This window comes from Salminus brasiliensis, chromosome 10 (assembly GCF_030463535.1).
Source record: "Salminus brasiliensis chromosome 10, fSalBra1.hap2, whole genome shotgun sequence".
Lineage (NCBI taxonomy): Eukaryota > Metazoa > Chordata > Actinopteri > Characiformes > Bryconidae > Salminus > Salminus brasiliensis.
In genome coordinates, this window is record NC_132887.1 from 34,617,895 (window position 1) to 34,643,700 (window position 25,806).

General features: G+C 40.0%; 1 protein-coding gene across 1 annotated transcript in view; it reads left to right on the plus strand.

Moving 5' to 3' along the window:
* ush2a (Usher syndrome 2A (autosomal recessive, mild)) overlaps positions 1-25,806 on the plus strand; it is a 303,135-nt gene that overhangs the window by 188,063 nt on the left and 89,266 nt on the right. Inside the window, exons 43-49 of the mRNA XM_072689926.1 lie at positions 5-168; positions 839-1,048; positions 8,735-8,937; positions 9,187-9,299; positions 15,352-15,550; positions 19,069-19,237; positions 20,062-20,283. Coding sequence (XP_072546027.1) covers positions 5-168; positions 839-1,048; positions 8,735-8,937; positions 9,187-9,299; positions 15,352-15,550; positions 19,069-19,237; positions 20,062-20,283 — 1,280 coding nt within the window. The remainder of the gene's footprint in view (positions 1-4; positions 169-838; positions 1,049-8,734; positions 8,938-9,186; positions 9,300-15,351; positions 15,551-19,068; positions 19,238-20,061; positions 20,284-25,806) is intronic.

Consider the following 25,806-nt stretch of genomic DNA (forward strand, 5'->3'; position numbering starts at 1 on the left):
GCAGATACACATGGTACGAATACAAGCTGTTGGTGCACAATGATGTGGGCTATGCTTCAGGGGAGGTGGCCACAGCGGTCACTCTAGCTGGACCACCCATCGCCCCTGCCAATGTGTCTGCCCTCGTCCTCAACCACACCGCCATTCTGTTTAACTGGACCACACCCAGTAAGACCCCTAGAAACAGTTGGCTCTTCACATTTGATCATGTTTAATGTACTTTTTTTTATGTATTCTGCCAGTTTGTTCATAGGAAGTCTTATGAGTTATCAGCGTTAAGCCCTGGTCACATTGGGTTTTCGCTTTTGGCTTTGCCTCGTGGAATGTACATGGCTGCGAATGGGGCCAGTTTGAAACTGCAACAAGCAGCGCTTCTTCCATATTGACTCAAACAGAGCAGAGACAGTGCAAACACGTCACTGGTCACACAGCAGCAAAGCAGCAATGTTCTTGGACGCAAATTTGCATGTGACACAAAAGATGAAATTTATTTGTGTGGAGGTCGAGTGTGTGAATCGAATTAAAATGAATGGAATTTCGCATGTGAAAATTGATGGACCCAGTGTGACCAGGGCTTTAAGAGAGTTTGTTTGTTTGTTTGTTTTCATTGTCAAAATAACATGTCTAGCTTCAGTTAGTTAGATCAACATAGTCTTCACAAAGCTTTCTCAATCTCTTAATAGTTATATATGAGTGAGCGGAGCCTAAATAGGTTACTTAAAGGTTTACACAGTGTTCATGTTGCCTGACACTAAGGTTAAGCTCTTAGTAGAATTTCTCCTTAGGCCTCTCTCTCTGTCTCTGTCTCTTTCTCTTTCCCTTACTCCTCCAACCTCAGCTCTGCAGGACCTCCAGGGGAAAGCGGAGCTCTATTTTCTCACAGTCAATTCCACCCAGGAAAGCCAGACGCTCAGCCTTGACCCTTCAGTGACCTCCATAGTGATCTCTGACCTGCAGCCCAGCACTGAGTACACACTCTCTCTGACCGTGTCTAATGGAGCTCACAACATCACCAGCCTAGAGGTGGCGTGCACCACTGCAGACGGTGGTGAGTTAAAAGTTAATCACTTGTTTTTTCCCGCCTACTACCTACAGTTTTAGTCTGGCTGAAGTGTTTTTGTTTGCCTGCCTTATAAACTTAACAAACATTCGAACAGTGTCAGACTTAATCAGACTTTTTGCCATGTTTTAAATCTGTCGGTTGTTCCTGTCATTGTGTCAGAATGTTATGATGAATGGACTGATAGAATTGCTCCAGAATGACTTGAAATAAAATCATTCTACATTGACTTGCATTAAAAGTTAGGCTGTTTTTGACCTTGTGCTGTAAAGTTGTCATTTTGGAGATGCCAAGTTTTTGCATGACATTGACTATATGCAATATTATAGTAAAAGCCAGTCATGAAGGGGTTATTTTGCAAATACATCAGAGCTATCACATCTCAAAAAGTGTTGGTGTTAAGGCAAGCTTCAGTCAGAAGAGTTCCACCCCAGACAGAGTATTAAAGTGACAGTAAGTTTATCTGCTTCCTCTGCGACACAACTTGAAGGCAGTTGGACTGCAGATTGTATTGGTTAATTATAGTCCTGCTGTCAGTACTTTAAACGTTTTCCTGTGATTTCCATCAGTCTGCCGTCCTCACATCACTTGGCTCGGCCCTGTTCACGGAGATAAAGGCGGCTGAGGCAGAGGGCCGGATTGATTAAATATTTGCTTTTCGTACTCCAGAGACGGACGAAGAAAATTTGCGTTTTTTCCCGAAATTTTTTGATATCCTGACCTCTGCTCTGAGATCAATAGTCATTAAGTTGTCCCTCTCCCTCGCAGCAAAAGTACTGATTCACCGATAGCGTAGGCATCAGATTAATCTCTCTCTCTCTCTCTCTGTCTTTCTGTCTCTCTCTCCTTCTCTGCCTTTTTCCCTTCCTCACCCCCCTCCCCCACCTGCCTGTGTTCACATAAGCGCACTCTTACGCATACAGCGCAGGTAACCCCCACTTTGAGTTCGATTGAAAGTCTTCTCCACCCTTTAATCCCGTCTGAGTGGCGGAGAGTGACATTTGCATTAGGTTCCAGCTAAAAATAAATATATAAGAAATCCAAACTGGCTTTTCCCTGCAGTATATGGCAACTTTTCCCTCACCTAATCCTATCCACATAATAAAAAGCGCATTAAAAGCATTAGAAAATCATTACCTCCCAAATAAAAGTTACGGGCCGTTTAGCTAAGCGTTTTTGCGGGTAATTTCATTATTTTACAGCTTAAAGGGCAGCCTGCTTTAACAACTGCAATTGAACCTACAGATCATATTAAGGCAGCGGGTAATGTATATGTTAAGAGAGTCCTAATTAAGAAGTGGGACAGGATGGTCTGTGTAGTCTTGCGTTGATGGTACTGGGGCGGAAATGATATGAAGAGAGAGCCAGTGGGAGCGAGTGCTTATATTAGCTCCTTTACAGGTCTGTCGCCCTTCTGTCTGATAAGCAGGGTTTATAATCACAGTGATGACCCAGATCTTTATTGATATTCTAATAACCCTAATCTGCATGTGTAATTCATAGATGCCTCAGACCCTGTGTTCACTTGGTCGTTTCTTGCATAGAGCTGAGTCGCATAAAACGCAGGTGTAAAAAGACCCAAGATGCGTTTAAAACTGATTTCACTCCGATTGCTCAATTCACTTTAGGAGGTCGTCTGAGACGCATTTTAACCAAATATTGCACCAGTGTAAATCTATTCATCTCTGCGAGATCTTCAGGAATCAGAATCCCTCCCAGGACCCCTCCTGTTTGGTATGTTTTGGGGATATGCTCCACCATCTGAATGCAGACTTACGGCTGTAAATGAAGCCTGCAAAAGAAGAAAGTAAGCTTAGCCGTTTCTTTAATGACTGGCATACAGGTATCAAACCTACTAAATTCTCAGTACTAAATCCTCATGTTACCATATAAAGTCAGTCACTAATTAGGCATTTCGGCCACTGGAGATAAACCCACAGAATATCCATATCGTTCATGAAGGAAGGATTTTCTCATTGTTGTGCTGTATCTAGCAAGTCACAAGCATTTTGCCTTCTCCTCATATTGAAGACATGGTGCTTTATCCAGTCTTCACAATTACTTACTGTCATTGAGATGTACCTTAGACTGGCAAATGAATCTGTTAGCATAATATACACTTATTATTTTGCAGTTACCTTCCCATTACATTGTACACTCCCATAAGACATTTACAATCACAGTAATTAATATGCACTCTCTAAACAGCTCCCATTGAAGCATTTCCTGCATTTCCAGACCACTCAAACACCCATGAACCTTTAAGGAATGGCAACAGAAAAGATTATAGTATATTTATCATCCGTTCAGAGAAGCTTCCTCCAACTCTGAAGGCCTTTTAGAGCGGCCAGTGAACAGATATACTCTTGGAGCAATGCCATAGTAGTAGCCATAGGAGATCTCTTTTACAAACATGGTTAGTTATGGAACCAGAAGTGATTTTTCTGTGGCATTTGTAGGACTTTTTTTTGTTTTGAAGAGTGTAGCTGTTCACTGGCTAAGTAGTTCCAAATGGCTTTTAGAGTTGGAGGAATCACAGTAATGTCCTTTTGTTTGAGTGTGGGAGAGATTGGATGACAGGACCTCCAGACAGTGTTGGTTTTATCCTCATGTCAACCTGTGACGTGTTCAAAGCTGCCGCTTGGATATTTGATCTCTCTCCCATCACTAGTCTTTTTTTGTCTTTTACAAAGTTCTTTTACAAAGTTCACTCGCCTCAGAAAACCTTGCCTCTTTAGCAGTGAAACATGTGTAATGTCATAGTAGGAAATGATTTTTAGTGATGTGTGGTTGTGAAGAGATCATAGAGGACTGTCAGATCTTACTTGCGTACAGTATATTCTTAACTTAAAAGCTAAAGAAAACAGGCTCTTCATCATGGAAACAATCACAGAAAAAACAGGTACACTTGAGAATACAACTGACTATGACTACCTTGTAGAGGCCACTGTAGGAGGAGAATGATACATAAAATGAACCATTTCATCATATCAATACCTCATTTTCTCTGTTTAGCTACAGGTTTGGAGTCATTATTTTCATTAATATAAAAATATAGAATATAGTAAATGAATATATTGTAATAAATACACTGGATGCCTAGTAATTTGAAATACATTAAAAAATGTATGTAAACAGATAATTACAGTATATAGTGTCTGTATAATTTATTATGGCAACTTTCCTCTCACCTAATCCTATTGACATAATAAAAAGCACATTAAAAACATTAGACACTATAATATATTGTCTATAAGATATATATTTGGTCTAAACAATACTAAACAAATATTGAATTTAGTGTCTATTTTACACTATTTTAATCTACAATATACATGATATTGCATAAACGAGAGTATGTGGATTAAAATGTGATTTGAAATGTACAGTGCCCTTTTCTTTAAGAGAAAAACTAGAGAATTTTTAGAACATTTAGAAAATATGGTGTTCCCTTTGGTTCATTAATACCGAAGTATATTGCTCATAGTTAAACCAATAGACATGTCAAATTTGTTCATATGTCTTATGGCCTTAATATCAAATAAGCACAAGTCTACCCTTATTGTTGGATTCTTCTTGGGCGTGCTCACACATTTAGAACAGAATTCAGATCAATAAGAGCTTATTATTTATTTCCTCACAGTACAGAAATGTAACATCATCTCACTTTCTTACGTTTGAGTCAGAACAAGTTTACTAAGTTTTACCCAACATTTCTTACCACTGCATCTCAGTTTTATAAACAAAATGCAGTATATTTATTTCAGTTTTCACAGTTTTCCTCCTAACTAGAACTTATCACACAGTGCCACCAGGCATTTTCTTTTCTCTTGAGCTGGCCAGTTGTGGATGACTGTGGCATTACTAGGGTTTCCTCCTTCATTGGAAGTCCATGTAATCCCTTAAAGATCCCTTAAAAACCCCTAAGTTACTGAAATTTCTGTCTATAAATGTTTAATACATTTTTTTCAAATCTGAGTCCACAGAACAGAACGTGTGATTCAGATTTGTGTGTTTACATAGACAGCAAATCGTTTTAATTATAATTACAAATTGGTTTGAGTACCAAGACAAAACCAAGACAGTTTGGGTTGGACTTGCAAAATTATGAAATTGCAAAACATTTTTCTAATCAAGTTCTGTGTTCATGTAGCAAAATAAAGCTAGTTTTTTTTTTTTTGTTTTTTTTTTAACTTTTTTCTCTTGAAGCTATATTTTTTGTTCATCGAAAATAGTAGTTTGTAGCTAAAATAAAATAATAGAGTGGGAAAGAAAGAGAAATGGTGGTTTGTAAGATGGTGTGCAGCTCCAGTGTATGCAGCAGAGAGAGAATCCCCCAGACTGGCCCAGTTAACCCCCCCTGCCCCCTGGTGCAGTGCTCCAATCCCACTGCGCTCCGTCAGGACTGATTCAATTTGCCCACAAACTGTCTGCTGGGATCCCCTCCCCACATCCAACACACGCTCACAAACATACACACACACACACACACACACACACACACACACACACACACATGCTGCATGGAGAGAGAGAAAGAGAGGGATGCAGCCAGCATTCTTTGCTTCTGCCAGTTTTCTTCCCCAGCACTGAGCGAAACTGCTGTAACACACAATCACCATCTCATGGCTCACACCACTTAGATGCAGCTTCCAAATACCCAACTAAATAGTGGGAAAATACTGTATACTGTTTATGCAGTTAAATCTATTACAAGTGTTTGCTGTAGCATGTACTATTTTAATGTACTAGGGAATAGGATAAGGAAAGCTTATAATGGGTTTATTTTGATCATTTAATAAGAGAACATAAGAGAAATTAGAGAATAAGAGAAATTAGCAGAGTTTAAATCCTATGGAAAACTTTGAGGTAGCAGCAGGGGATCTTCTTAAACTACCATAAACTACCACAAACAAAAGCGAACGTACCTCGCTTGCCTCTAGAGCCTTGCTTGAGCATGAACCATAAACTAGAGTTGACCTGAACATGCCGGTAACGCATGCGGAATCTCTGCACGTCCCAGGGATTCCAATGAAGTCAATTCACGGCAGTGAACAAAGTGGGTAATGCTCCTTTAGTACTCCCAGTCCCAGGTGAAACACATGAACATGGTAATGAACACTGAGTGAACCGGATTGAACATGAATCAACAATCAACATGAATCACAAATGAACCGGAACTGAGAAAGAAGTCCGTCTTTGGGCCTGTGGGCGGCGGCTCGGGATCGCCCCGGGGTAGGGCGCGATGAAGAGGGCCTGACAGCTGCCCTAAAATACATGAGATTTGTCTGGATTACAAATAACACATACAGATAATTCTAGCCAGCAAACCAAAAAGCTCTTGAAGTAAATATTCAAGGCCAAAATTCACTTTGAACCAACTTTTGCAGCACTAAGGGCTTTAGAGTCAGTTGAGGTTCATTTCCACCTGCTTTGCTCACTGCTTGGCAGTGGTTTTTACCTGGTCTCTCATTGTAGTAGATTGTTTAGGTTTGTTGGAATGACTGAATGTTCAAAAAGTGTCCAGAGTCTCGATTTTTTGGGATATCTGGACTTTGACTTTACTATTGCAATCTCTCTTGTGTTGTTTGGGTTTGTGCTTTAGATAATTGAGCTGCTGAGAGATAAAGGTTCTTCCATGTTTTAGTGTTTTCTAGCAGACTGGAAAAGGTTGTTAAAAAATAAAAAATAAAACATCCCTACAACATGATTCTGCGATGTTTCTATATGTTTCACTACAATTACACACTCTGGTTCATCTGTCTCTCTGCATACATATTTTGTTAGCCTCCTTTAACCCTGTTCCTCAATGGTCAGAACCCACAGGACCACCACAGAACAGCTATTATTTGGGTGGTGGGTTGTTCTCAGAACCGATAGAAATGCTACAAAATGACTTACATAGACTTCCTATGAAAGCTAATGAAGGTCTTTCCTCCTTCTGTAAAGTTGTCAATTTGGAGATACAAGGTTCTTGTGTGACAGCGACAATACACATTACCTGACCAGCAAAATCACCAGACCTTGATCCCAATTTGGAACAAGTAAAACTCTTAACTCTTAATTTGAAAGTGCTCCCATGTAGTAGAACAGCAGGCTAGACTAATGTCCTTTCACTTGAATTCCACTCATTTGAAACTCACTTGGTTTGCACCTCTAATTGACTGATATTGCCTCCAATTGGAGCACTGTGCATTTCAGCCATAATATGCGCTCAGTCTGTGACATAAAAAAAGCACCTCAGCTTCTTTTCCTTGCTTTCTTTTTCCACAGGCGAGAAAAGAAAAAGAAAAAAAAAGCTAAGTGGTATTTTTCTAGCTTTGGCTCGCTCACTCGCTCACATTACAGGCAGCAGTTGTATCACATTGACATAATATTGGCCCGGAAAGAAAAGGAGAAAAACATGAAGATTCAGCAGCGAGGCTCAGAAGTGAGCCTGGGGGAGATGCTTGCTCTCGGCTGCTGGGCTTGGCCTTGTACTGCCTGCTTGTGTGCCTTCACAGAACATCCAGCCAGCGCAGAGCCAGAGCCGCAGGACTGCTGTGTTACACAATACAGAGACCGTAACCTCATTTAGGGAAGTAGTGTTTTTGAGGCATGGCATCTGCTTACGTATAAATGTGGGTGAGGAGCCAGAGATAGACTGAGGAACCAAAGCAAAGGCTAAACTGTGTGAAATATTTGATTAAATTACACTAAATGGACAAAAGTATTGAGACTCTGCTGATATATTATTTATTCCAAAATCAAGGGTATTAAAAAAAGAGTTTATCCTGCTTTTGTTGGAGTAACTGTCTCGTGTGAAAACTTTCCACTAGACGTTGGTTTATTGCTGTGAGAATTTGACTGCATTCAGCAACAAGAGCGTTAGTAAAGTCGAGATGTTGGATGATCATCATTCCACATAAACCCTTAACTCATCAACTTATCCCAAAAGTATTGGATGGAGCACCATCATTCCAGAGAACACAGTTCCACTGCTCTACAGCTCAGTGACATTAGGCATGGTGCCAGTAATTTCACATTTATCTGCTTAGAGATACATTTAGCAATGCTAAGCTGCTGTGCAGGACATCTGGATTTTGCTGCATTTACAATCCCAGGGCTCAGCTCAAAAAGACCAGCTGGTGGTATAGGTGGTATAGGCAGTAACCAGGACCTCCACATTGTTAGGGGGCTTTGCATCGACATAAAAAGTGTTTTAATTTTCTATGAATACAATAGTTGTTATATCCAGATATATTTATATTTCCTTTTATTATTTTCCAGTCAGTGTTATTGATTCAATATGGACCCCCTATCTCAAAATGTATAAATAGGTCTGGTGGGCCTACATAGATCAAAGCATGTGATGTCTTTGTAAGTGCCAGATCAAAACAAACCAGGATTGATCTAAAATTGACCAATAAAAATGTTTTATCAGGACAGACTAGCCCTGTAATGAACTTCTATAGATGTTTCTGATTAGTCTGAGCTGTCTGGGGAGGCCAGATTCACCTGGGATTGCCCACCAAAGTAAAATCTTGTCTAGGTTGTGATAAAGTCTGGAGCCGGGCCTGTATAATATTGCTTTTTACTAGTATCAGTACTACTATCGGTACCATATCCACGCATAACTAGTTCTGATTGTACTATTCGTCCTTATGTTTCATTCGCTTTGTCTCTTTACCACAGAGCCTGAAGGGGTTTTCCCTCCAGAAGTAGTGACTCTCAACAGCACATCAGTACGGGTGTTGTGGGCAGCCCCCCTGGTTCCTAATGGAGCCGTGACGCAGTACTCCATCTATCTAGACGAGCAGCTGTATGCCTCCACCGACAACACATCCGGATCGCTGGAGCTTGGGGGCCTCCTGCCTTTCACCGTGTATGACATTCAGGTCCGTACCACTCTCTCACAGGCTAACGTTACGCAGCGGGTTCATTCGGCTGTACTGTCTTACATGTCCCTTGCTGACTAAGTAGTGTACCAAGGTTGTGTGTCAAAAGAGGTTGAAACACCGATGCAAGTCATTTGATACAGTATTTGACTAGAACAGCTTGTATTCTGCAAAAGAGTAGAACATGGCCTGATGATGGACATGAAAAAGCACTGTCTCAAACTGTTTTTTCTGGACGTGGGTTGTTAGGTGGAGGTGTGTACTGTGTATGCCTGTGTGAAGAGTAACAGCACCAAGGTGACCACAGTGGAGGACACGCCAGCTGACATAGCAGCACCTCACATCCAGGTGCTAAGTTCCAGGTAAGTTACAAACTGTTGATGTCTTCCACTTTTGCTCCTCAAACTCATTAAACCCTTTATGTAGGCCTACACCTCAGTTTTTCACCCTCATAACTGCATAACTTTCATAATTAACTATAAACGTTCATTGATCCTACATTAGAACCCTGTGGGACTCCACATTATGTGCTGAACTCTGACCAGATTATTCCTAGTAGTTTTTGCATCAATAACAGGATTAATAAAAGAATAATAAACTTACGGTTCAAAGGTTAAAAAACGGTATCTCTTTAGTACTTTAGTAGTTTGAAAAGTTTGAATTCACATACATTTTTACACACCAAAATTAGACCCAAATTAGACATGTGCCAGTAATAATGTATATTGTTATATTCAACATGCATTTAAGGTATTATGTTCTTCATATTGACTTGGGTTTAGTAGTATCTAAGCTTAGAGGTATTTTTGATTTTTAGTTTATTCAAACTAGCTGAGGTTATTCTTGAGTAAATAGTGAAGCACTTTTGTAAGTCGCTCTGGATAAGAGCGTCTGCTAAATGCCTTAAATGTAAATGTTCACATATTTACTAAAAGCAAAATGTAGAGTGTGAATGTAAAATGTATTAAGTGACAAAAACACTCTGGTAAAAGTACAGATACTTTAAAAATCTCCTTAAATACAGTTGTTACTTGCCACCTCTGGCAGTGGTTCCTTTAGGATTATTTCCAGCAGCGGCATACCCAAGCCCCCACCTCCGGACCTGGAAATAAATATATAAGGAACTAAAATGAGGAAATATGAGATGAAATAGAGCAAAACTAAAGTCCAACACAAACTTTGTAAACTTTTTATTTAGATCCATTTACACATATGGAATCTTTCACCCACTGTGAGCTTGGCTGTTTTAGAGCTAAAGGATGCGAGCTGTTCAGGGCTAGGATAGTAACACTAGCTGAGGTAACCTTACCTTAGCATTTGTTTGTTTACCAAATAACTGGCTGCCTTTCTGTGTGTACATTTCAAGTCACACGCAATCTACTGTGGCTAACTGTAATTTTGATATGGCTTTAACGTAATGTAGTAAGGTCAAAAGGTCAAGAGGAATAGTAGGAAACGTGTGCAACGTCATGAAGCCTGAGCGTGCATCAACGTGCAGTGTCTGTGCACGTGTATGCCTGCTTTATAAATAATGGGTTTGATTTTTGGACGTGGCACAGCGCGTCTAGTGTACGATAGGCTTTACATTACATTGCTAATGTATTTTGCGTTTTCAGCTGTAAAACATACTAACTTAACATTAGCTCTTCTTTTTGATCCCTGACTTTATTTCACTTCTTCAATCGATTTCCAATAAACGGATCCAACATCCATTTTCAATTAAAAGCCCCTCTGCACAATTTCATGACATTTAATACACTTCTGAAGCAGTAGCAACAGTAATTTTTAAGATACAATGAATGTAAATAAAATTATTATATATATTATTATATATAAAATATTATATATATTATATATTGTAGCGGAAACACCATGCTGTTAGTCTAGGCTGTCGCATTCTGCTTATTGCCTGTAGTCGGCAGGCTTGTTAACCACCATTTTAAACTCGACTGTTACTTTTTTAACAGTGCAGTTACAGGAGAATAAGGGGGACTGATGCATACAGAGTGCCATTATCTGAAGATATTGGCACTCACAGCCAATTACATTGTCCAGACAGAACTAACTGTGGTATAAGCAACTGTATTAACAAGAATTCAAATGTTCCGACTATTTTATTGTATTGCTAGCTACACTAGCCGCAGTGCTTCAGTGGTAACAACTGAAGAAGCAACCTTCAAACACCTAACATGACTTTACTGAGGAAAAACTGTACACAGTAGACATGGCCAATTACACCACAACATCATATAGGTTTTTTTTTTTTTCTTTCTGTGACCTGGGTCCCCAGTGCAGCAAGATTATTTACTGCTATACAACAGGAAGCATTCTGTCACTGAGTGAAAGCCGGTGAGCAGGTTATGTAGTGTAGATTGCAGCTTGGTCAAGGCACGCAGCTGCTGTGTGCTGTCATGTGCCATAATCCTCAGTGCAAATTCCTCACCCGGCCATGTCATATCACCGCTCTGCTGTACTTTCTCTTCCCGATAGAATACTAACGACTGATCGATTGGCCTGACATGACTGGCCATGGCCTACACATGCCCCAAACAGTTCATTTATTTGCCACGCTAGATTTGCTAGAGTGGAATTTAATCAATAGCTAATTCATTAATTCTGCTTGGGAGGGTGGCTGGAGTGAAGGAATCGCCGCCGCCTTGGCTTAAGCTTTGATTGAAATATGACAAGTGCCACAACTGATGGCTTAGCCTAACCGGTCCTGCCAGCGAATGTGAAATTCCAGCTATTTCTCTCCATGAGGGATTAAGAGTTGGACAGCAATGACACCCTTTGTGATATAATGCTAATGCATTTGTTATAGCAAAGCTGCTTCTCTTTCTGTCTTTTTTCTTTTAGCCCCTCTATTTCTACTCTAAGAGAAAATAACTGCTACCAGCCCCCCCTCTTTCTTTTCATGTGTTGTAAAAGCACACGCTAATCTCCAAATGATTTGCTCATCTGCCTTGAAAAAAAGGGAACCTTGTCGCTTTTCATGAATTCGTAAGCGGACGCTAAGGTCTGTCAGCTTTAAGTCATTGGGGGCCTTCTCTATCAATTAGCCTTCTCGTCTGGGAAGGAGAAGAGCAGAGGCAAGGGAAGCAACGGACGCTAATTATGTCATTCTCAAGTCTTAGAGACGTGATGAGAGATTTCCACAACATAAAGAGATGCGTAGAAACAGACTAGGATCAGTATAATCATTTGGAAAAGTGGAGGGGGATAAATCAGGAAGGAAACTGGCAGAGAATTTTCATAAGATTATAGTCAGTGGCTTCAATTGAGAGGGAAATGAAGGTCTTTGTCATTTTCCGGTCTTGTCTGTTGCATTTGTTCTCCACGTGAGGGTTCCCCAGCCCCCAGGGAGGCAGATATACAAAAGCATTCTGCTTCTCACTGTGAATGTACACTTATTATTATTATTATTATTAGTGTTGGTACATTCCACGTTACCACTGCTGTGTTAAATAGCTCTGTTGTTGATGGAGCAGCTGCTGGAGATGCAACCTAGAAGGATTGGTTGCAAGCACTGTGGATGCTTTGTATGGGGGTATGTCACTCAAAAGGAGAAGTGGCTTTGCTGTCCTATCCTATTTTTGCATTCAGACATTATAGACATTATATATGGCATCCCTTAAAAGAAACAAAAATTGTGTCCCAACAGTAAGCAATGATAAGCCCAAGCCCATCTCTATAGTGCCACTTTGGTGAGCAATGCATCACACCGATGTTCCAACTCAACAGAAACACCGTGTTGAAGGTAGATAGATAACTTTCAGCAGAACATGGTTAAGCTAGACAAACAATGACAAGGAGACGCTATTCCACTAGGTGGAACACCGAGAGCTATATGACCCTCAGAATGGGCTATAAGCACAGCAATCTACTTAAACTTGTGCTATTGCTATGTATTGGTCATACTATTGGCAGAGGTGGGGGGTGGGGGGGCAGGCAAAGTGTGTGTATTTGAGTAGGGCAACTAACAAACTTTGCTAGAGACTGGCTTTCCAGGACTGGGGTAGTGTACCTGTGGTATAGCACAGCCATGTATCAGTATTTGGCCTTAAATTATCTTCGAAGTGCCTTCAGAAGCATAACAGTATTTACTTGAGGATTCCTGAAGACACCTTGTCATGGTTTCCAAAATATAATATAAATAAAAGAACACCTTTTTTTTATAGTTTTCCGTCTATTTTATTAACCCAATTCTTCATCCAGTTTACAGCTGGATGGTTTTACAAGCTAAATTTGAGACCGCTGTAAGCACTGCAGCAATGATTTAGTTGCTATGTTTGATCTTAAACATGCTTTTGCTGAGTGTATAGAAATTAATTCAGCCAATCAAGTTAAGTATTGAGTTATTTATATAGTTAAGTTGTTTGAGCTTGTCTTATTCAGCTTATTCAGATATTACATATTCACATTGTAATATTATACTCCTGCCTCTGGCCGATACACATAGTAAACAAAAATAGTATGTCGTAATATGATTTGGCACAATAACAATGTCATATGTTTGTTTATTTGAAAATAATTCTATTAATAATAGTGGTGAAACATTCTGCTAAATATATATATTTAAAAAAAAAAAAAAAAAAAAGCCGGGAGCAGCAAGAGGTTTTAGCTTCGTTTCCGAAAGGAATGGGTGCTGACCAGGAAATTCTCCTTGTGTCGAGAGGGAGTTCTCCGTGTCTTATGAGTGGAGAGGAAAATCAATATCAGAAGTGCATCAAAAAAGGAAGGGCTGCTCACACCATAACTCACTGTGCAGTCCACACATTGCGGTGAAGTGGAAAGCCACTATAAAGCTGTGCTACCTGAGCTTATCTTGAAAGGACTGAAGTGGGACCAAGCTTTTGTTGCAACCAGTAAGGCTAACAGACTAATTCAAGTAGTTCCTGTGCTGGTGATAATAGATAGTTATTTGACCGGCTGGCTTAGATGTTGCTCATGGACCCACACTGACCCTTTGGAAGGTTTGATTGTGGTGGATGGTGGAAAAGATCATGGACCAGCAGAATATCATTGCCTGTGAAAGAAGTCTGACTCCAAAACTTAATGTAACTTTGTAGGAACTTAAAAAAAGACTTGAAAAAAATAAAGTTCTTAACTTTAACCTGTTGCACCCGACAGATCCCTAAGAAAGGTGTTCGCTAATCTGCCACAAGATGGCGCCACAGAGAAAATAGCTTTTTCATAAGGGACCAACATGTTAAATTTGCAGATTTTGTGCAGTTCTGTGTTTTCCATGGCTGCATAACAGACACAACAGATTACTCACATGTTTGCTCCACAGATTCTGTTTGAGAGAGAGAGTGTTTGTACTCAGAGCACTATTTATATCTATTTACAACACTTATTATTGTTCTTTTAAGTGAGACTAATAATAGAGAACAACTGACGATTGAAACATACTACTGTTCATGCCTTGTATTTTGTACAGCAGTAGCCTCATCATTAGCGCCATGTGTCTTTGCTCAGTGTATTTACCCCTTTGTTTGTTGTCAGCATTTCACTGTGTTACTATACTGAATATAACTATGGTGTGTGTAGATTCGTTGTAGCAATACACTAACAGTTTTAGTAGTAGTAATTTTAGACCAGAAAACCTTTTTTTTTTAGATATGTATCCTAGTTCATTTTGAAGTAACACCAAGCAAATGCATTTCAATTTCATTAGGTGGTTGTGTCTTCTTATAATAAGCAGTACATGGTTTGTACATATGCAACATCAGCACTGTTAAAACAAACATTTGTATCTCCAGAATAGTAACAGAATAGTAACAGAGCTGTAATAGTAGCAGTACAGGCTTACATCAGTGTTGCACCACTTATATTGGTCCATTTTAAAATTTGGTAGGAATATTTTAATTGTTACAAAAGAAAAAACAAAAAAACAAAAGTAGGCACAGGACTGTTCTGATATAATGCCTTTTATGTATCTTCTGAAATGTAAGGACATTAATAAAATAATATGTATCATTTTAACCTTAAAAACTACAGCTTGCTCCATTGACTTGTAATAGGAAGAATAATATCTTTATCATGGCTACTATGTAACTTTAGTAAACCAGCAAAGACAGTGCTACAGTGAACTGCGGAACACTGTGATTTGTGTAAAAGTGAGTAGTATTACTCTACCACATCAGTCCATATGCTTCTTTTACCTTCAGTGACAGTTCTGTATCTCTCAGCTTGTCCAGAAATGCATGTGTAAAGCGTGAATTCCACTTCCCGACTGTAGGGGGAGCCCAGGAGCAGGTAATACCAATTCTCTCACAGTGCTGCTTTAATAGGGAGTTGCTACAGGAACAGCTACTCTCCCATGAAGGTTTTACACTAGCTGTTGTAAACATTGCTGTGAGGATTGTTTTTTTTGTTATGACAACACTTGTTCTGTCTCTCCATGTCTGCCAGATCCGTTAGGTTGGAGTGGACATCTCCTGGCCAGCCCAATGGAATCATGGGAGGTTATGATATTCGTCGACGGGCCCTTAAACCATGCAAGGAGCTCAAGGCCAAGGAGGCCGTCTTTCCCCAAACTCACTGCTCATATCTGGAATGTCCTGCCCACCAGGACTTCTGTGGAAGCTCTTGTTACGACCCAGAACAGCAGGTCACTACATCTGATATTCTGCATCTGAATGTGCATTCTCAGGGTCTTTTCTTTTCTAAACATTTTATACTAGATATCAGAAACCACTGAGCATTACTTCATGTATGTCTAGTCACTACATTAATTATGTACATTTGTATTCAAGAGTGTCACAAATATACAAAGTGCAAAGTATTTTTGGGCAATTAATTACCCAAAGAGGCAAAAGAGGAAAACACATTCTCTTGCATCTTTTTAACATTTTCCTGGCAAAATGAGAAATTCAGATTTAATCTGATTTAATTTGGTGACTGAATTATAGGGATTTTTTTCAGCAGAAGCTATTTGAGGTCAAGTGATGTAATTTTTGTCCCTAGATAAAAGGGACCTATATATGCATACAGTGATGAGACACTGTTTAGAACATCCCATTGGTAAACCTGTATCTGGCTGTCTGCATGATGTAAAAAGAATGGGACTAGTTGGACCAGGTGACCTCCTTCCATTGATCCAATGTCCAGTTTCAATTCTCATTTGCTGATAATAGGCTCTTTGGATGGTGAACAAAGTAAAGTAAAGTTTGGGGAAGAAGGAACAACAATGTGAAGAACTGCTAGATTCACATTATGTAGTACCACTACTATTTGTTTCCCAATGTCCACCTACTTGCTAGGTTCACAGGTGCATTTTTCTGCGTTAAAGCAGCAAAATTGGCTGATGGCAAGATTGCGAGTAGTGTGTGTGCTGCACAGATTCAGGGTCCTGGGATTGTGAGTTTGATCGTCACTCTGGTCTCTGTTTGTGAGGAGTTTGGTGTGTGTTCTCTAGGTACTAGGTTTTTTTCCCTCCTAAAAAAAAAAAAACGTGGTAGGTGAATTGGCCATGCTAAATTGGCCCCTAGATGTGAATGTGTGATTAAGTGAATGGGTGTGTGTGGTACCCTGCCTCTTGTTCTGGGTAAGCGCCATACCCACACCGACCCTGACCATTAAGAAGCAGAAAAGAAAATGGACGGATGAAGCAATTTTATTCTATTTTCCTTGGCTGTGTTGTAGTTTATGTGTCATTGTCTTATACTAAACCCACATACAGGTGTAGATTCATTTTATAATAATTGTGCATTGTTCTTAAGGGCATCTTCATGGCCTGTCTACCCCTGCATGTAAACGACGTTTCATTTATGTTTAATCAGGTCATTAAAGTATAAAAAAATTACATCAGTTATGATGCGACAAAATTTGGCTCATTTCGGCTCTTAACGCTTTAAGTGAAATACACCTCTATGAAGGAGAACAAAACACAGCAAGCTGTTTCGGCGTTTAAGTGCGAAGCTTTCGTCCCCGCGATTGTTTTCAGTAAATAGATTAACTTGTCTCCTGCAATTGCTGCAGTCCTGATGTTATTGAAACGCCGCCAACTTGGCAAGCGAGCGAGAGCCATACGTCTCCCCCGGCTCAAAAGCAGACAGTAATGCTCTGGAGGCCTGGGCACAAAAGAACACAACTCGGGGAAAGACGAGCTCACCGTGTTCGACAGCAGCCGCAGAATAGAGATGATTCTCTTGGTCTCGGCGAATGAATGTGACAGAGCCATCTGCTAATATTGCCTTGTTGTCCAGGGCTGGTATGAGCATCTTACAATAGCACTGTTCATGAGCTTGTTTTTTTTTTTTTTTTTTTTTGTCCAGGGTATCTTCAATTGCTGATAGTACTGCCAGCCAATATATTGTTGCAACTGTATCTCCTTTTCATTGTGTCAAATTTGATGGTGAATGGACCAATAGAAAATTAAACATAATAGTTTGTTGTTAATTAGCTCTTACTTTTAGTTCTTGTTGTATAAACATTTGTGATATTATTGTTTTAAAGGTGTTTTTTGGATGCCCTCTACATCTATTCAAGTCATAATTCATAAGTTAATAGGAAGAAGATCATTGTGCTACAGAAAGTGCATGCATATATGTATAAATATAAAAGTAGTCTCAATGCTTCACATAAACTATATTGATGTGTTGATTTTAGTTCTTCTTTTAGATCATAACTGAGCAGCAAACTTGTTTCTACTCCATCTATATCTCTTTTTTTAGTTTTAGTGTAGTATGTTGAGTGTTGTGTATCTAGGTATCCATACTGATGTTTGTATTTGGCAGCATTGTGGCTTGAGATATCTTTTGCATTCTAGCCAATACAAACTTATTACGGATACTCTTTGAGTAATCAACTGGGCCCTTTGGTAACTTAGCCCTTTGTCCTTTAGATAACACCATCTGCTAAATGTCTTAAATGTAACTTTTAATGCCCTCTAAATTCCTCCCCAAGTGCAATCGTGATGTTTACGGGGGTGCGTGACCCAAAACAATTTGCTGATAGCTTGCTTGATGGACCAAAAATATTTAACAAAAACATTACAAAAAGATCCTTTATTCCTTTAGTTTTTTTGTGGGGGTGGAGTTGTTGGATGTTAGTGGTACCAATTTCCAATTTACCAATGCCACCAATTTCACAAATGTACAGTGGCACTATTTGATGGTACAGACAAGATTAAAATGCTGTTATTTGCGCAGTTGACTTACCAGTTCCAACATATTGCTAAATTAAAAATGATCTACAGCAATATCTTTAGCCAACTCAATCTAACTAAGCTAATAGCACTCAAACAGTTGCCCTGTTCTTGTCTTTTATTGAGTACATTCAGTAAACATCCAGAGTGCAGGCTAGAGAAAGTAAGTGAACCTTCGACTTCAGTTACCTGTGGATTTTACCCCCAAATACCAATATTACACCAATATTTTACTGTAACTGTTTGTGTTTACAAGTTTAGTTTGATTGTGTTTGTCTGTAATTTAGATTTTAAAACAATCAGACCACATTTTATTAGGGATCAATGGAAAAATATGGATAATTCTTAAGGTGCCCTTGCCCATGTTGTGTTGCAGGTTATTTTGCACCGTTGTTGTGTATCATCAGTATAACTCAACGTAAGTAGTTGATTAATTATGATTAAGACTGCTTTCTGTCCTCCTTATAAATTACTGTGATCTATTCCAAGTCGAGACCCTTTTTCCCCCTCTCTCAGGTACTTCAGAACATGCCCTTACATAACTTTTTTTGAGCTTGAAGCCGAGCCAAAGGTAAGGACAATGTCAGTGGCTTGGGGCGACACAGATTTTTCAGACGCCACCGGAGTATGGTCTCTCTGCTGTAGGAAAATCTATCCTGGCCTGATTTCTTGCCAGAATAGACGGTTGGAGTCCAGCTAAATATAGTTGCCGCTTGGTGGCAAGAGTAGGAAGACGAGCAGCCCCAGGGCCCAACCGCTCCCTGGATCTGCATGAGCCTTTCGTGGTGGCCCCTCTGGGGCCATGGCATTGCCACCTCTTAACTTCCTAATTGCCTCGGACCAAAAGGAACTTTTGCACATGTTTGAGGAGTAGTATGATCCGTCAGAGCTGTAGCACAAGTGACATGTTATGTGCATTGCTTTAGTGCATTTCAAGAGTGCTGTTTGTCACACTGCGTTTGTTGTTCTTGTTCTTGTAGGTGTGCTGTGAGGAGACTATACATGACTTCAAAGATTTGCACCAGTGTTGCAGCGAGCATTATTTGCTGGCGGTGAACGTTTCATTCAGTGTTTGTTGTGGCGGGCAGTTCCACAAGCCTCTGCCTCAACACCAGTGTTGTGGAGGATACTATGTCCTAGTCAACCCAGGTACGTGCTGGTCTATACAGTCGTATGTAAGTTTGGGCACCTGTGGTCAGCTGACATGTTCAAAGTGAAAATAAGCACACATTATCTACGGAAAACACACTTCTGCATATATGCTGTTAATTTTTTTCATTTAACATATTGAAAACTTATAAAATATCATCTAACATCTGTATTTTTCCATTACAACAATTGGGAAACAGTTGTAATTGCTTAAAACTGTGGATACACTGATAAACTGATGATACACCTAAAGTATGACATACTCTACTGTTATTTATATCAAACAATGAAGACATCACCTGTAGTTGCACTGTTGTTGCATGGATTGTTAGTGTGTCACTACACATTTATTAGAGACAAGTTAGAAACTCCTTAACACAGCAAGGCTTATCACACACTAAGGCATTATATTAAGTAACTACAGGGACTTCTGCACTGGTGGGGCTATTCTTTGGTAATAGATGTTGGTAATAACGCTTTTAGCCCGCCGGAGAGCCATAGGCTGTTTAAGGGGTTAATATAAAGGGGGCAGAATCTCGCCATTGTTCATATTCGAAACAAAAGTGTCCAGACCCTTTTTAAGCAAAAAAGCTCAAGCTTGTTATTTGTCTTTTACTTAAACTGATATTTCTTTAATTTGACATTTACAGATACATAAATCATTTAGCGATTCAAATAGTCCAACATTAAGATCAGAGAAAAGGACCAGAAATTTGAAAGGACAAATGTGTACACCGAGCTTTACTCTGGCTGGGTATTTGTTCCTGGACATATAGATTGAGTACCACTCATGCCATGTGTTTGCTGCTGCCTGCCGACTTTAGGGGAAATTTGCTGTCCAGACCACGATCAGCTGCGTGTGTCCGTGGGACTGGGCGATTTGTGCTGCGGGAGGACGCCCTTCTCCTCCTCGGCAGGTCAGATCTGCTGTGGAGGGGGGCTTCACGATGGCTACGGATCACAGTGCTGTGGAGGAGAACTGGTTGAACGAGAGGCCGTATGCTGCGGTGATGCTGACAGAGGAGTGGCACACACTCGTATTCCAGGTAGGATTCCCAACAGTAGGGTGGAGCATTTTATTTGTAGGTTAGACTTGTGGGCTCCAGAGTGGTGCAGTCATCTAAGTGTCAGGGGAATATGGCTGGGAGTCCAAAAGAGCATATTTGGCCTCATGCTTTCAGGGTGGGTAGGGTGGCACTCCCTCTCGCCCCTTCACTCAGCACAATGCAAGCCAGCATAAGCGTCTGTTCACTGAAGTAAAAGAATTGGCAAGTTCATTCAAGCTCGTTTCTCCAAGTTCGTTGAGCTGAACCCTTTAATAACCAAACTGAAAAAGCACTTCTTCACAATCCCCTTCTTCTCTACTTGTAAACAGCAAGTTCCATTGGGGCTAGTTATTTCCAGCTGCTGCTGTGCCATGAATTATCAATATATCAAATGATCAGTTATGAAATATCAGTATTAATGTAACATTAGCATGGTTGAAAGTGAAAGCACATTTTTAACCAGAAGCACAAGTATGTTTACCACAATGAAATTTCTTTTTAATTGTGTTTTACATTTTAGGAAATTCAATTGTTAATAGACCCCCCCCCATACACACCGTGTTATCCAACAATTACACATCTAAAACTATTCAAATTCAGCATTTGTTTATAAATTCACAGTCTAACTTCTACTCAGTCATAATGTCATGATGTCTCTTTCACAGTGAATCACAGTGGTCTTGGTCTTGTCCTGGTCTCAGCTGTTCATGGTCTTGATCTTGACACAGAATTGATTGCTTCAGTGTTGTTCCTGCCCCAGGATCAACTGCTTTAAAAACTTGTTCTTGTCTTTGTCTTGACTGGTTTAAAGTCCTATTCTTGACTCGGACACGGCTGCTTTAAGTTATTTTTCTTTACTCCGACTCGACTACTCTAAAGTCTTTTTCTTAACATACACTCAACTGTTTCAGCTCCTTTAAAATCTTTAAAATGTTTTTAATTCAGACTTGACTGGTTTAAAGGTTTCTTTTTGACTCAGACTCAACTGCTTTATAGTCTTTTTTCTGACTCTAACTCAACTGCTTTAAAGCCTTGTTCTTGACTCAGACTTGACTGCTTTAAAGCCTTGTTCTTGACTCAGACTTAACTGCTTTAAAGCCTTGTTCTTGACTCAGACTCGACTGCTTTAAAGCCTTGTTCTTGACTCAGACTTAACTGCTTTAAAGCCTTGTTCTTGACTCAGACTTAACTGCTTTCAAGCCTTGTTCTTGACTCAGACTCGACTGCTTTAAAGCCTTGTTCTTGACTCAGACTTGACTGCTTTAAAGCCTTGTTCTTGACTCAGACTTAACTGCTTTAAAGCCTTGTTCTTGACTCAGACTCGACTGCTTTAAAGCCTTGTTCTTGACTCAGACTTAACTGCTTTAAAGCCTTGTTCTTGACTCAGACTTAACTGCTTTCAAGCCTTGCTCTTGACTCAGACTCGACTGCTTTAAAGCCTTGTTCTTGACTCAGACTTAACTGCTTTAAAGCCTTGTTCTTGACTCAGACTTAACTGCTTTAAAGCCTTGTTCTTGACTCAGACTTAACAGCTTTAAAGCCTTGTTCTTGACTCAGACTTAACTGCTTTAAAGCCTTGTTCTTGACTCAGACTTAACTGCTTTAAAGCCTTGTTCTTGACTCAGACTCGACTGCTTTAAAGCCTTGTTCTTGACTCAGACTCGACTGCTTTAAAGACTTGTTCTTGACTCAGACTCGACTGCTTTAAAGACTTGTTCTTGACTCAGACTCGACTGCTTTAAAGACTTGTTCATGATCTTGACTCAGACTCGACTGCTTTAAAGTCATGATCTTGACTCAGAATCTGTGAGGCTGTTTACACCTTGCATTAACTAGTGTTGTTGGATCCCATTCAAATTTTATTTGGTCACATTTAAATCCAGGTGTAAATACATCCACGGTAAATTGTAATCAGACTGGGATTGAATCACTCAAACCACATTTAGAGGTGGACAGAGATGCGTCTCGATCACATTTACCACAAGTCGAAATGCTTAACACAAGTAAGTATTACAGTTCTGGAATCTAGCTGTCCTTTCCCCTTTTACTGTGTAGACGGTTCTACAGCAAGTAAGTGAAAGTGAGACAATAGCAGCTATATTTGGTACAAAGTGGAACTTCCCACTGGCTTAGTTTGGGCTTCAGTCCTTGGTGACTTTCTAATGACACTGTGGCGGAGTGTCAGAGGAGCTGAACCCTCACGGGGTCACCCAAGCTGCCCCCCTCCCCTCCACCCGCCGTGCCATGCTAAAGTGGGCACCTGGGCACAGATGGGCTGGATGGGCATGGGCCCCTAGTGTCAGCCATCTTTGTCAGGCCGGATGATGGAGCTGCCCTTGTCCGAGCACCAACCAGAGCCGTGCCAAGGCCGCAGCAGGCTCCCAGGATGCAACAGAAATAATGGCCACCATGAGGTCACTGACATCAGTGTATTTATCATACTAACACTCTCTCCCAGTCCCTTTCATGGCACCTCGGGGATGAGTTCCAGTGATTTTCAGCTTTTGGTTAATCATCTTGCTCTCGATGTGTGATTTTATGTGTTTTTTTTTTTTTTTTATTATTTTTCCACCTACCTGGGCCCTCGTTTTTTTTTTTTTAATACTCCACTTTTGTCCCCTTACCCAAAACGTTCTCGATGCCTATGTTACAGCCGCAACATGGCCGCTCCCACTGCCGAGAATTCCCTTCACTCGCTTTCCTTTCATCCCGTTCCTTCCTTCAGTTCATCTTCCCGAAATAAGGTGGATGAAAAAGCCATCCTTCATTAAGGCGCTGGCGTCCTGGAGAGAGCATATGTTATGATGGATAGTGCCGTTAGGACAACTAAAGGCCATTTGCCCGCTAGGCTGGCCGCCGGCGCGCGCTGCCGTGGGCTCACACCGCGTCTGCTGCCGGCACTCTCGGCCTGCTCTTTTACCGAATGAGCTACTTAACCTTGATAAAGACACTCGCACTCCCTCAAGACTTCATTTTCCTTAAAAAAGGTGTTTGGGAGGCGAAGGATGAACTGCTGGGGCAAAATAAGCAGCCTAATGTAGTAGAGCATCTGCCCTGGGTTAAGGTGATGTAGCCTGGTCAGCTGATTTTCAGGTGATGTAGAAATAGTAGGAATAGGCAAAGTACTTCATTATTAGCAATCAGAGAAATCCTCATACCATCTCATATACTTTGACTGAGGTTAATGCATTTTCTCCATACATTTGCATGGATTACATGCATACTTCAATCAGCAGATATTTAACCTTTTAAATTTCAACTGCCTTACATTATACTGAGCTCTGTACATATCCATACTTATATCATAATTAATTAATTTTTCTTTCTCACTCTGATAAGACTGATAATCATTTCCATTAGTCAATTGTTCATTTTTTATTCCTATTTCATTTTTATAGTCTTGGTTCTTCTTAAGGTTCCTCTTACTCTGTGGAACGTTTTGCTTGTACCTGGAGTTCTGCAAAGCTGCAAAAAATTTGATATAAACAAACTTGACTTGGTCTTAAAAGTCTACCAAGGAATTATATTAATTTCATTTTGCTATACCTTTCAACTGCGGTTGCGTAATTACATATGTGGTTACATAGTGAGTTACACAGTAGATACTGAGATTCTATATTGGATACAAGGAGATTTCTTTACCTCACAAAACAAGGCCAAATTGTCGCTGTCCATTGAAAAACATGCGACTTTACAGGAGAAGGCAAAAATGTTCTTAACTTTGAATGGAACTTAATTCAAAATAAAAGAGTAGTCCAAGTGATTGACAACATTTTTATTGGCGTACAGATCAGCTACAGGGTTTCAACCATGGAGAAAACTAAACAAACTCCAAACAAATGGAGATACATGGTTTTCATTGGACAGCAGCGATATTTGCAGCTATAACTCAATTCATAGCAAATGTTGTTTTTTTTTAACTAATTTTATTTCGTTATTTATAAAATCTCTGCAGAATTACTCCTTGTTTCATTGAGCTACACGTGACAACAATAAATAACAGTGCAGTTACACCACATTTTTCTCATCACCAGCAACTTTTAAGGGTTATGCAACTTTTTAAAAAAGTAACAAAAAAGTATGGCGCTTTATTGTGTATATTCACATACAGAGTCGTCTCGGTTATTATTGATCTTAGCTTAAGTTATTTTCTCTTTGTCCTGCTCAGAAGCACGATGACATTGGGTAAAGACATCACATACTCCTCCAGATTGGGAGAATAGGATCCCAGGACTTCTATTTTTTTTTCCTGAGGATGTCCTGCGGAGCTCCAGCTGATGGCAAAGGGAAATGTGATTACCCAGTCCCCAAAGTGCGATCTATCACGCATTACACTCCATACTGTCAGGAGTCGTGGCACGCCGGCAGGGGGGAGACAGAATTGTGGGAGACAGCTATCAGCTGTTTGAAAAGCTGCCTGGACGTCGCTCGAGTTCCAGAACATGCTGCAGAGGCCAATTAGGAACAATACTGGGAAAGTATTAGATACAGTAAAAAAACAAAAGAGGTGAAAGCATGTGATTGACATGTTTGAAGATATTAAAATACCCAACACATACTGTTATTTTTGTTTATTATATTTATAGTAAAAATACCATTAAATACAAGTTATCAATTTTTCAGCAGTAGTAAAAATGTCAGAAATCAGAAATATAATTATACCAAAATCAATTCTCTACTGGTTCTCTACTCTCCATTCCCAACACATTCAATGATGTTAATGTCTAGACTCTGGGGTTGTCAGTTCCTTACTCTTATACCACCAGCAGCTTTCCTTTTTGTGTGCCTATCTCAGTAAGAGCTACTTGATCATCTCCACATCTTTTCAGACCCACATCATTGAATCATCTTCTCACAGTGGAATGAATGACTGAGACGCCTGGACGTCTTCAGCTCTGAAGTGAGAGTAGAATCTGTTTTTCTCCTCTTTTTAAAGCTTTGAACCTTTAGCAAGTGTGATCCCACGAGTGGGATTTATCGTGGCTGGTCCCTGGTTGGTGGGATTGGAATGTTCCCAGTGTAGGTGATGTTTTAAGGTGGTATGTCAGCTTAACGCTGACATACACTGATAAGCGCACAGCAAACCTTTTTAATTGTTTAAATTGTAAAATGATATGATAATGAGATTTTTCAGATTCAGTTAATACATGAACCAAATCATCTTGAAGTTTCATTACTTTAATAAAACAGGAGAAAACAAATGACACTCATTCTAGAGGTGCCATGAAAGGGACTGGGAGAGAGTGTTAGAACGATAAATACACTGATGTTCAAGACCACAGTATTCATGACCTGATCTTGTCTGCACAGTTATTGCCTGTTGATTCTCCACACCATTCTGCAGATCACGCGCAGCTGTGTTGCAGAGTAGCGTCAAATTCTAGAACTACAGATCGCCACAGACATCCAGAACTCACTTCTGAAAGGGTTTAGTGCTGTTTATATGATGGGGACAGTATTGGTGGTCTACTAGGTTTGCATCAATGTTGGGGATCCTGTTAGCTTTGTTTCTTTTAATCAGCT